This window comes from Ruditapes philippinarum, unplaced genomic scaffold (assembly GCF_026571515.1).
Source record: "Ruditapes philippinarum isolate M1 unplaced genomic scaffold, ASM2657151v2 ctg17806_1_1_1_1, whole genome shotgun sequence".
Lineage (NCBI taxonomy): Eukaryota > Metazoa > Mollusca > Bivalvia > Venerida > Veneridae > Ruditapes > Ruditapes philippinarum.
In genome coordinates, this window is record NW_026853629.1 from 3647 (window position 1) to 17470 (window position 13824).

The window sequence follows — 13824 nt, forward strand, 5'->3', positions numbered from 1 at the left end:
TGTAATTTATTTTATCACCCGGAACAAATACAGTAACCTATAATAGAAAAAGACAACACAACATAATCAGATTTTATACTGTTAGAAAGTACTGTTACCCTATAACTGTACAAATTTCTTAGTCACATGATACACTTGTTTTAACAGTAAGAGAACCTAAATGTATTGTGTATAAGGTAACTGTACATTTAGGTTCTCATTGACCACCATATAGTGGCCTACTTTTGTCTCAAAACTCGTATCTTTGGCTAATACTCTGAGTAAAATGCATGGTGGTAAATTACCACCACTTTATGCTTTGAAATTAACCCTTTAAGACACATCCAGGTTTATCCTTGTGTGAAAGAAAGCTTATATATTTGGCATGTTGCATTGCTTAATTGCCCTGTAACTGTGTCACTCTTGTTTCATTGATCATTGACTTTTATAGGAAACCTATGTTTAAAGATTGTTTTTAAGAAACACAGGATTTTTTCCAGGATTTTGGGAACATGACCCATACCAATGGAATTGGGAATTTCAGAGATGTTTTGATGAAAATTGGGGAAAATCCTAAAATGCATGACTAAAGTTTTGCAGTGATCAAATGAATGCAAACAGTCGCTGTCTAGGATGGCATTTTCAAACATTTAAGCACTATAACAGTGAAAAGATGTAAAAAAAAAGAATTATTCAATATTTTGTAACTTTCAATTGGGAATATTTTCCTGTGGATTGGGAAAATAATACACTATTTTCAATTTGCAATATCAGCCATATAATAAGCCAAAAATTATCCCTGAAACGACAATGCCCTTATCTGACTGGTAGAAATTTCATGGTTTCTTTTAATGTAAATTTTATGATGAGTAATGAATGTGAGGTTAGAATTAGAGATAATGTATGTGTAAGATTAATAAATGTCATCTTAAACTTTCGCTTATCATGATTTATTGAATTCAACACACAAGCATGTGACATTTAAATGCATTATTAAACAATTGTTGAGCTATATTATCAACAGAATAGCTGTACATTCAATAACAAAAATATTTTAATAACTTCAGAATTGCAGCCACCATTATCTCTGCATGATTGTAAGAGGCAACTAAATGGGTTTTGAATAAAGGTAAATCTATTAGCTCCAATAGGTGAGGTGGTTTTGACCCTTTGCGTTGCTCAAAACTTTGTAACATCCGAGGTTAGCCTGTTTCTGCGCCATGTGACCCGATTGTGTTGGTGCACCGTAAAACCAATACTAAAAAAACAAATTTACTATATAACTATCATTAATATATGATTTTTCATGTATCATATGTGATGCAATAAAAAAAGTACTTAAGTACTAGAGCTCTGCATTAAATCTTCTTTTTTTCTTATTGTTATAAGGATATTATTTTTATTTTTTTGCCTAACCATAACTTGTATTTCCTTGTGTCATCACAAGCTGTGTTTTTCAAGCATATATCCCTTTGTTGTGTTTCCTTTTAAATGTCCTAGTTTATGTAATACACTTACATGTACTTAATCCACACTTACTAGAAATAAGATCAGTACTCTTATGACAAATCAGTATGTTATGAGAGTGTGGGAGGGGAGGGGTAATGTAAGGGATATAATTTTGCAGAACAACAATAGCAGTTGTTGTTTTCCTTGTTTCTGGTCCTTTTAAACAAATAACTAATGAGTTATTCAGTTATATTCAAAGAGGCAAGGTTGAACATATTAAATTTTAAGATAATAATAATATTAAGTATAGTGACATTATGCTTATTATTTTTTTCGTTGCCAAGGTTGAGCTGAATTAGTAATATATTTCAAAAGGTTGAATGAAACTTATGGTGATTGACCAAGATTTGATATTGAAAACATTTAGGATAAAACTATCTAAATTATAAAGGACTGCCACAATTTTTTTTAAAGATTGAATGCATTTGATACATTCCGAATGATATATTATATTTTATAGAATAAAAGAGATTTTTAAGTGATACAAAGTGGGAACTTTATTTATAAGATAATTTTGCACTTTGTATTTTTATAGTCTGTACATAAGGTCAAATAACAACTATCAAATATATTGAGAATTGTTTCACACTGTACTGTGAACTTTTATTTAATGACTGTACTTTATCATTCTTTTTATTCTGTTTCAGAACAAAGTTCTACAATTCAGGAAGAACTAATGACTGCCTATAATGACTGATGTTATAATTATGTGGTAAATACATACACATTCATCAGAATGTCTGAATACGAGCAGATATTGCGGCAGTTAGGATCATTTGGTCCTTACCAGCGTCGGGCATTTATCTTGGTGAGCATGTTTTGAGACACCTTTAGCATGGGCAATGTTGACACCTATATTATTGAACTACAGACCAGACTGGTATTGTACAAGATTGGAACATACTGCAAAATTGGGTAAATATTTAATTCTGACAAAGTAATTAAAACAACTTTTAACTTGAGATTTGTTTATACTTATAGTGAGGCATGCATTGTTGTTATAACATTATCTTTTCACAACACAATACATGTATATAAATTTCAATGATTAGCTTTATTTTAGTACTTTATAAAAAACAAACCAATGAGTGTCACAATTTTAAGCTAAAGAGAAAATGTGATCAAGTTTTGTTTATTAATTATATGACAGTGGACTAAATTATAAAATCTATAATATAATCTATATAATGACCCTGTACAATAAGCAAAATTTTACAAATTGTTTTTGTAATTTATTTTGTGTTATAATTTAGAATAATAGCTGAAAATACACGGGTATTGACCCATCACTAGTGTGGGAGATTGACAGTAATGATGAACTGCAAATGTTTTTACATCTGGTTAATTACACGGGAGGAAAAATTTAAACCAGTTATAAGACCAAAAACACTTTCCTGGTGGTAAAATATGTCCTGGCATTGAATTTGAAGAAGTAAAGTCCATTGTTTCCACTGTAAAGTATAATAATGTTGTTATGACTATCTTTATACCCTCATGATGATGACAAGGTCTTCCTTTAAATGCACTTGCCTTGGAAATCATCGTTTTTTAATTCTTTATGAAGGTCAAATATGTGTTTAATAAATCATACTTCAATAATGTATTTAGAACGAAATTGCTAGAAGTAAAATAACGAAGAAAGTAGGATGGGGTGTAAAGTAATGTGTCGTTAAGATAAGAAAATGTAAACAAAGTAGTGTCATGATCCCATACAAAATACCATTTCACCATGATTATTTCAATTGCCAAACTTCAGCCAAAGAGCAAAAAAAAATACAACAATGTATATAAAAAGCTAGGTCATCAAATATGGCCAATGATTAACTTTTTGGAAATTGTATCATTGTATATTATTTTATTAAGAAAAAGTTAAGTGCTAGACATTAGGAATCATAGATAAGACCATGTCACTGAAAAGAAGTGCTTAAAATTAATGAAGAGCAAAAGCAAAGTTCTCTCCCTTTAATACATTTTGGTGCAGATATTAGTCAGTAAATTGTTATGATTATAATTATTTGTTACAGTGGAAGCTAGTATGTGACCAGGAAATTGTTGGAGATATCATCACATCTATACAGATGGCAGGTGTTTTAATTGGTGCTGTAATTACTGGACAACTGGCTGACTTGTTTGGCCGACGACATATTCTGTTTATAGAACATGCCATCCTAGTTATCATGTGGTTTTGTAGTGCCTTTGCTTCAAGTTGGATGGTTTATGCTGGTCTTAGGTTTATAATTGGTGCTTTAATTGGAGGTAAGAGGGTTTTGTTAATGATTAAAACATAGACTTATGTAAGCATTGTTAAGATTTAGAAATAATCCATGTCTACTCTAGACTTAAGATAAATAATTGTTCTTTGTCATTACATCATGCATGGCAAGGTTCTTAACTCTAGCATCTTTTTTCAAGAGTTATTTCCACTTTGAACTTATAATTTTACTTTAAAAGCTTCAAACTCTCTTTGCTCTTATCATTTTTGTGTCGCCTCTATGGAGTAGTGGCAACATATAGGGATCACTTCTCCGTCGTCTGTCTGTCCGTCCGTCTGTCTGTCCGTCACAAAACTTTTCCGGACTACTCCTCTTAAACTACTGGTGCAATTTCATCCAAACTTTACAGGAATGATCAGTACCAAGTCTAGTTGTGCAAATTGTCAGCATTTTCCGGTTCAATGATTTTTGTCATAGTTATGGCCCTTTAATAATTTTTTATTTTAAAGTTTGTCCGGACTACTTCTGTTATATTACTAATGCAATTTCAATGAAACTTTACAGGATTGATCTGTAGCTCAAGTCCTTGCAAATATTGCAAGGGTTTTCCGGTTGAATGATTTTTGGCCGAGTTATGGCCCTTTGATAAAAAGGTTTCTTTTTCTGTGTGTTGCCAGATACACAAAAGCTTGTCCGGACTACTCCTCATAAACTACAGGTGCAATTTCATCCAAACTTTACAGGAATGATCAGTACCAAGTCTAGTTGTGCATATTGTCAGCATTTTCCGGTTCAATGATTTTTATGCTCCCCGAAAAAATTTCGGGGGAGCATATAGTCGCCGCCTTGTCCGTCCGTCCGTCCGGCCGTCCGTCCGTCTTTCCGTCCGTCCGTCCGTCCGTCCGTCCGTCCGTCCCCTTTTCTTGTCCGGGACATAACTTTGAAACAACAAGAGGTATCAACATGAAACTTTGTAGGTAGATAGATCTCATTAAGTAGGTGTGCAGTGCACAAGAACCGTAACTCTGCCTTGCCTAATTTTTGAATTATTCCCCTTTGTTTATTTTTACACTTTGAACTTTGTCCGGGACATAACTCTAAAAGTATAAGAGGTATCAACATGAAACTTTGTAGGTAGATAGATCTCATTGAGTAGAAGTGCAGTGCACAAGAACCGTAACTCTGCCTTGCCTAATTTTTGAATTATTCCCCTTTGTTTATTTTACACTTTGAACTTTGTCCGGGACATAACTCTAAAAGTATAAGAGGTATCAACATGAAACTTTGTAGGTAGATAGATCTCATTGAGTAGAAGTGCAGTGCACAAGAACCGTAACTCTGCCTTGCCTAATTTTTGAATTACCCCCTTTGTTTATTTTACACTTTGAAATTTGTCCGGGACATAACTCTAAAAGTATAAGAGGTATTAACATGAAACTTTGTAGGTAGATAGATCTCATTGAGTAGAAGTGCAGTGCACAAGAACCGTAACTCTGCTTGCCTAATTTTTAATTATCCCCCTTTGTTTATTTTACACTTTGAACTTTGTCCGGGACATAACTCTAAAAGTATAAGAGGTATCAACATGAAACTTTGTAGGTAGATAGATCTCATTGAGTAGGTGTGCAGTGCACAAGAACCGTAACTCTGCCTTGCCTAATTTTTGAATTATCCCCCTTTGTTTATTTTACACTTTGAAATTTGTCCGGGACATAACTCTAAAAGTATAAGAGGTATCAACATGAAACTTTGTAGGTAGATAGATCTCATTGAGTAGGTGTGCAGTGCACAAGAACCGTAACTCTGCCTTGTCTAATTTTTGAATTATCCCCTTTGTTTATTTTACACTTTGAACTTTGTCCAGGACATAACTCTAAAAGTATAAGAGGTATCAACATGAACTTTGTAGGTAGATAGATCTCATTGAGTAGGTGTGCAGTGAACAAGAACCTTAACTCTGCCTTGCCTAATTTTTGAATTATCCCCCTTTGTTTATTTTTACACTTTGAACTTTGTCCGGGACATATTTCTTAATGTATAAGAGATATCAACATGAAACTTTGTAGGTAGATAGATCTCATTGAGTAAGTTTGCAGTGCACAAGAACTGTAACACTGTCTTGCCTACTTTTTGGAGTTATTGCCTTTGTTCATTTTGACACTTTGAACTTTGTCTGGGACATTACTCTAAAATTATAAGAGATATTAACATGAAACTTTGTAGATAGATAGGTCTCATTGGGTGGAAGTGCAGTGCTTAAGAATCATTACTCTGCCTTGCCTTATTTTGAAGTAATTGCCCTTTGTTTATTTTTACTTTTTGACTTTTGTCCTGGACATTACTTTAAAACTATTAGAGATATCAACATGAAACTTTGTAGGTAGCTAGATGTAATTGGATAGAACTGCAACGCTTCAAGAACCTAAACAAAGCCTGGTCTAATTTTGGAGTTATTGCCCTTTGTTCATTTTTTTTATACTTTCCTGTGTCCAGAACCTTCTCGGGGAGCATCACCCGGTTCAACCGGTTCTTGTTGTTTGAGTTATGGCCCTTTAATAATTTTTATTTTTAAAGTTTGTCCGGACTACTTCTCTTATACCACTAATTCGATTTCAATGAAACTTTACAGGATTGATCTGTAGCTCAAGTCCTTGCGCATATTGCACGGGTTTTCCGGTTGAATGATTTTTGGCTGAGTTATGGCCCTTTGATAAAAAGGTGTTTTTTTTCTGTGTGTTGCCAGATACGCAAAAGCTTGTCCGGACTACTCCTCATAAACTACTGGTGCAATTTTATCCAAACTTTACAGGAATGATCAGTACCAAGTCTAGTTGTGCACTGTCTGTCTGTCCGTCTGTCACAAAATTTGTCCCAACATGAAATTGGCCATCATGAGGCGACACATGTGATTACTGATCGCTCTTGTTGTTTTTGAAGGGATTGACATCAAATTTCAAATTACAGATCATAATTGATTTTTCTTTCATAGTTTTGTCTTCCTTACTGCGTCTAGTATTTAATTAGTCGAGCTTCCCTGTCTCTTGTTGTATGCAATGTTATGTATAATGAAAATGTGAAAAATCAGGAAATGTTTGCCTTTTAACAAATAGTAAATATTTTTCATATAGGAAATTGACACATCTTAATTGGTTACTTTAATCATTACAGGGGTACTTGTTGTAAATTTTGTACTGCCACTTGAACTTGTGACACCTGAATGGAGAACATTTTGTGGTTGTATAGGCCTGTGGGCTGTTGGGCTTATGGCACTAGCAGGCTGGGGATATTTTATACAAGACTGGCAATATCTGGTCATATGTACATCAACAGCTAGTATGTTTATACTATTATCATGGTGGTAAGTTATAAGTTTTATTTGTACATCAACAACTTTTATCATTGTGTCAAGTCACCATGTTATATGTACGTCATCAGCTAGTATGTTTATACTATTATCATGGTGTAAGTTATTAGTTTAATTTGTACATCATTGTGTCAAGTCACCATGTTATATGTACGTCAACAGCTTGTATGTTTGAAATGTTACCATGTGTCTGTACACACAACTGGCATGTCTCTACTGTTATAATGTTGTATCTGTCAAACATTTGATTAGTGAGTCTATAATGGAATGTTTCCTTCTAATCCAAGGCTAAGCTGTAAATGTTGAAAAACTGAACATTTCCTGAAAATTTTCTTTTAAAACTCTTTTTTTGTATTTTTCTGCTAAAAGTGTTTTTAGTTTGTAAATTTTTAAATACAAATAATATCAATCTGCTCTTTGTTTTCCACTATTATCAAAGGTTTGTACCAGAAAGTCCAAGATGGCTTCTCAGTAGAGGAAGGGTGAAGAAAGCTGAGAGAATTTTGACAAATATGGCAAAATACAACAATAAACCAGTGCCTGATTTTAGTAAACTAAGACAGTATTCTGAGGTATGAATTTTCAAAATAAAACTTTAATAAATTGTCATTTTAGAAGTACCATGATCTAGAACTAAAAAGTTTTTGTTTGTTTTTTGTTTTGTTTTACGTCACATCGACACAGTATAGGTCATATCGCGATGTTCCAGCTTTACTGGTGGAGGAAGACCTTAGGTGCCCTTCCGTGCATTATTTTAGGCACGAACGGGCATCCGAGTAGAACCACCAACATTCCGTAAGCTAGCTGCATAGCTTCCTCATATGAAAGAATCCAAAGTCCCTGTCAGGATTCGAACCCAAAGTGGTGAGAGAACTAAAAAGTCTTGGAGAATTTTATCATCAGGTAATACAGATAAGTTTTGTCAGATTATACATTATGGCAGGTTATACAGGTATCTTGTGGCAGGTTACAGATAAGTTACAGTTAAGTTTTATCTGGTAATATATGTATTTTATGGCACAGTACAGTTAAGTTTTATCTTGGTAATATATGTATTTTATGGTATGTTACAGTTAAGTTTTATCAGGTAATACAGGTATTTTATTAGTGTTAATTTATATTACAGAATGAGATGCAGATGAAGCAGCATCAGATAAAATACAGTTACTGGCATCTTTGTAGCTCATGGAAACTGGCAAAAAACTCTCTTATACTTTTATATGGGTGGTAAGATATCTATTTCTTTTTCTAAAACTGACAGACATGATTTTTTTCTAGGTATTTATATTAGAGAAATGGCATGGCTTTTGTTGAGTGGTTTAAACATCAGACTAGTAATCTAAGGATTGTCAGCCACATAGGTTCAAACTTTGCACTTATTGCTTAGTGATGGTTGGTTACAGTACTGTTTCAAGACTGTTTGAATAAGCATATAGCTTCCTATACAATCAAACTAAAACAAATTTGTATAAACTGAACTAAGTATTTATATATGTGTTATTGCCTTTTGTGATGTTCATACTTAATTTTTGTTGAAAAAATAATGTTAAGTCAGTATGATACATATCAAAATGAAACTTCAAAACACCTTACTATCAAAGCGACTTATCCAGAACTGGCCATTCTAGTTGTTAGCTTGACTAGTCGAATAAAAGGGAGAGCTATTGTACTCACCCAGGTATCGGCATCACACATTTGTTAACCTTTTGTATTAAAGTTGATATCTCCCAAAATGACTGAAGAGAATGTATTGATTTGAGAGCATATTAGGAGGTCATTCATCTAACATAGATATTGATAGAATTATGGACCTTTTTTAACATAGAAAATTCTACATTATCCAGGCTCTTGTTTTACTATCAAACATAAATCGAGCATGCTGTCCTGCCAACAGCTTTTGTTTTTCATGAATGATTAATTTCATGAAGGTATATACAGTGTTAATGTTTTGATATTCTGAAACATTATAAAGTATGGTAACTGCTGAATCTTACCTCATTGTTGTGAAGGCTCTACCAAAATAGATACATACCAATGTTGTTGTTTTTTTCAGGTTTGTGTCAAGTGCTGTTTACTATGGTATGAATTTCAACACAAAGAACTTAACAGGGAACCTGTATTTAAATATATTTTTTTCTGGTCTGGTGGAAATTCCAGCTTTATTTTTTGTTGTTCTAGTCCATAACAAATTTGGGCGTCGTCTGACAGTCTCTTTATTGATGAATGTAGCTGGTGTGTTCTCATTTGCCATTCTCATCTTAGATTTAGCAGGTACAGTACACACATATATCTGATTCTTAGTTTATAAAATAATGGTTTTATTGTTTAATGAAATCTTATCTTGTAAACTTTATTCTCCACCTCTATCTTCATGACTTTCATGTTTACTTACTTTTAAGAGGTCATGCCAGCAAACAATAAATTAAATGCTCTTTGAAGCTATTACCTAAGAATCGGTCCAAACTTAGTTTGAAGCATTGTAGAACAGTTCTTCCTGAAACTGAAAATGTTTTTGCAGCAGAAATAAGACAAAAAAAATAAATTGGCTTACTTCTTCACATAATGATACCTGAATTTGGTTTGTAAGTTAATTATATTACATGTTTTCCTTGGCTTCTTAAAAAAGCCTCTTTATATTAGATGTTGATCTGCTGTTTGATGTCTGTATATAAGAATGATTCTAACACTATCGGAATTTTTTCTATATAGACAAAGAAGGCCGGAAGCGTGCATTATTCTACAACAATGCACTCGCCGTTCTTATTATCTCCCTGTGTATTTTCACATTGAAGGCGCCATTTTGTTTAAAAAATCTGATAAATTAAAACAATTTTTTTCGAATTTTGTTGTGAAAACTATCTAGAATGAAAGAAAATGGTCTAACTAAGAAAATTAATCCGAACACCAATATCTTTAATTCAGTCGTTAACGCTGTACAGACGTTTAAAGTGTTGTTTACGTGACGTCACAATGTAGCGCCAAACAGCACGTGCAAAACAATCAAATCAAGTTCGCTATTTAAATGTCGCAAACGAGTTTAGTTTTACATTTATTTCACTTTTAATAATTTGTATTTCGCTTGGAAAATTATAAAATAAATAAACAAACAAAGTTGTATCAACGTTTTCAAAATTCGTTATTTTCAAAATGTTTCTACAAACGGTAGATTTAACAGTTTTTTTTTCAACCCACTGGAACGGCCTCTAAAGAACGTTTCTATTGGAAACTCTGAGGCGAAAACAAATTCAACCACCAAACATAAAGTCCAACGTTATAATAAAAATTATATTTTTTCTTGACGTATTAGAATGGAAATAGATATAAATTCTTCGTGCATTATTGTATAATAATGCACGTTTTTCGTTCAAATGCTTTGTAATTAATCACTCAGGCCTATCGGCCTTCGTGATTATATTACTACGCATTTGAACTCAAACCGTGCATTATTCTACAACAATGCACTCAGAATTGATATCTATTTCCTAAACAAAGTGAACCGTAGACTGTAGACTAAACTATATCACATTTATTGTTAATTTGTTATATATTTTGTTCAGGTGGTTTAGATGAATATCCTAAATTGACCATAGTTTTTGCCATGATTGGTAAGGCAGGAATATCTGGAGGCTGGGCGGCACTTCAAGTTTTCTCAGCAGAAATTTTCCCCACAGTTGTAAGGTAAATAAAAGTGCTGGTCTTTTCTTTTTAGCCTAATGAGCTATTATGATAACATTGTGTCTGTTGTTAATATTTTAATTAAACAATATCTCCTTTTAAACCCCCAGAAGTGATGAAACTACATGTATACAGGAATGCACTTCAGCTGGTCATATGTGAAAATGCTCAACTTGTTATGGTTTGCTAAAGATGGTGGCAGGAGCTTAAAATAGAAATACCTGTAATTTGCTAAATATGGTGGCAAGAGCTAAAAATAGAAAAAACACGTAATTCATTCGCTCTGATCTCTAATTATAACCATATCATTAATTATACAACATGTGTCAAAAATAAGAGTAGGTATAAGAGTAGTCATCTTACATCATATCCTGATCAACATGTCTTGGTGGCCTAATTAAACTAACTTGGCAATTGGCATGCAGAAAATTACTTGATATTAATATCATTATGGTTGATACTACTTGTTTTCACTGTTTCCTGATTTATTTGATAGGAAATCAGATTTAAATCATATTCTAAGTGTGAAACTGCAATTCCCAAAGCTTAGATATTTGGCATGCAGCATTGCCCACATGACTTCTACAAAAAATACATAAATCATATATATATTTCAGAAACATAGGTGTAGGAGCATGTTCATTTTGTGCTAGAATTGGTGCCATTGTAGCTCCACAAATTGTTTATTTGGTAAGTTGTTTGTTAAATAAATTGCTTAATTGGTAAGTTTTTTTTTAAGTTGTTTATTTGGTATGTTGTTTTTTAAATAAGTTGAATATTAAGTAAGTTCATAAGTTGTTAATTTTGAAAGTTGTTTTTTGAATAAGTTTTTAAATTGTAAATTGTATATATATATATACATTATTATATACATGATGAGCTTAGCATTCAAATAAATATCCACTTTATTATAAAAACCACCTTGATAAAAGTCCTCTAAAAAATGAGAGCGCCAAGGAAACCTTAAACTGTATAAAACCTTAAATTTTGCTTTATCTGGTGGCAAGTTATACTTGATTGTAAGAATCATTGTATTACAACAAAGTTTATTTACTTTAGTGTCAATTTTTTTATACAAAATTCTGTCATCTGGAACAGACATTTGATAAACGTTTTTAATATTGTACATGTTTTATTAGGTCAAGTTTTGACTAAAAGGTATGGTATATGTATTTCTAGGGTGCCAAGAATGCAGCTCCCCTACCATTTACAGTATTTGGAATTGTAGCAGTTATAGCTGGTGGCTTGGTTTGGTTGCTACCAGAAACACGAGGTTTGGAACTTTGTTTCTTTATTATCTATATTGAAATGTATTCATTGGTTGTATATTGATCATTCCATTTAAATGTTGATGTCAGATTATTAAATATTTGTCATTATATTGGTTTATTGCGGTAACCTATCAGTTCAAAATCTTAGGAAGATAATTTGATTATTGTTTTATAATATATATTGCTTGAGGTTTGACACTTTGGACACAAGAGAATTATAACAGGGTGTCAGTGTATATTGGGGATTATAAAGTTTGATTTTAGGTTAATAATGCAATACTAGAAATAACAAAGCAATATCAGCAGGAAAAATGTATTTGATTTTCACAAGAATGTTGTTTTGGTTATATGCTAGTGTTTATACACACTATAGTGAAATAAAACTGGGCTACCATGAGCAGGCCATTAAACATGGTTAAAGCTGAAGTCAGCAGGGTATTGTTAAAGTGACTCCATAGGTGTTTTTGACATTACAGAACTGGAAATGATTTATGAGATTAATGTTCCATTTGATATAGGGCTAGACCAGTAATCTTTGTGCAAAACTTCAGATAAGTAGCTCACTTCCATTTTTTTTTGAAAATTAAAATTTTATGTATTTCTGCTTTTGAACCTCAGTGCAGTTCCATACCATTACGTGATGTTGACATGATAACTCTTTTTAGATATATTTTTACATTTAGCTGGTTTTAGATGAATCATTGCCTTATATGGTAACTATTTGGTAACTTTTTTAGGTGTACCATTACCTGATGAACTTACTATTACTGTACCACACCCTAGTGAAATCAGTGAACCTGACGGTGAATTGACAGAAAATAATGCTGAAACAATACCACTTAAAACAATAGATGCTGAAGATCAAAACACAGATAATAAAACAGAGGTTGCTTAATTAACAGAGGTAGCTTATTGATAGAGGTTGCTGAACAACAAAATTGTAGCTCATGTGGTACTGTATAATAATATGATCAAGGTTACTTTGTCAGTGTGAATAAAGTATGAAAATACATTGACCGCACATTGTGGTTGTAAGTAGTCTGTCCTGTATGAATTTGTTTTGACTTCTGTAGTTATATATAGTACCCATGTAATGTTTGAAATGTTGCTGTTTGAATTTGTTTTTATGAGTGATATTTGTTTATTGTATTTGTTTCATTTTTAGCTCAAATTCTTCTAAGAAAAAATTTGAGCTATTGCTATAGTCATGTTATCTTTGATGCTGTTGTCTTCCAAAAACTTTTAATGTCGGCCTTATCTTTTATTACTAAATGTATTGCCCTTCATCTTGTTTTATTTTTTTATGCATCAGGCTATGTATTTTTGATGGATTTTTTTCATACTAAGGCAGAACAATTTTTAGGACAAAACCTTCAAGATAATAAAACTTGACCTTGACTAATGAATGACTATGACCTTAAAGGTTTGCTATGAACTATGTCATTAACAAATAGATTGTCTTCATACTTGATCCACAACAACTTCTAAGTCTTTCAATACTGAACTAGACCTTGTCTCAGAAATGACCTTGACTAAGCTTAAAGTTACTTTGACAAGGTCAAGTTATTGGATTTAGCATAGATCTTGTTAACTTTCTTGACTTAGAAATAGACCAAATGATACAAAACCGGAATGTTGAATTATTCAAGTTTGACCTTAAAATGACCTTGATAATTTAATTGAGATAACTTTGTCATTTATTTACAGAATATATTTATTCTTGGACAAATTGACACCATTGTTAAAATCAACATGTTGAATAATTCAGATATAAGCTTGACCTTAAGTTTCACCTTGCCTTCAAAGTGATCTT

At 32.4% G+C, this 13824-nt stretch overlaps 1 protein-coding gene across 1 annotated transcript; it reads left to right on the top strand.

The window, feature by feature from the left end:
• Positions 1–2918: 2918 nt before the first annotated feature.
• Positions 2919–13818, top strand: LOC132737398 (organic cation transporter protein-like; the record flags this gene model as incomplete). Its single annotated transcript, XM_060724678.1, has 10 exons — positions 2919–2941; positions 3513–3744; positions 6870–7059; positions 7505–7637; positions 8192–8292; positions 9119–9336; positions 10623–10743; positions 11358–11430; positions 11920–12013; positions 12749–13818. Coding segments are annotated over 10 exons (1343 nt in total), but the record flags the coding sequence as incomplete, so codon positions are not given.
• Between the last annotated feature and the right edge of the window lie 6 nt (positions 13819–13824).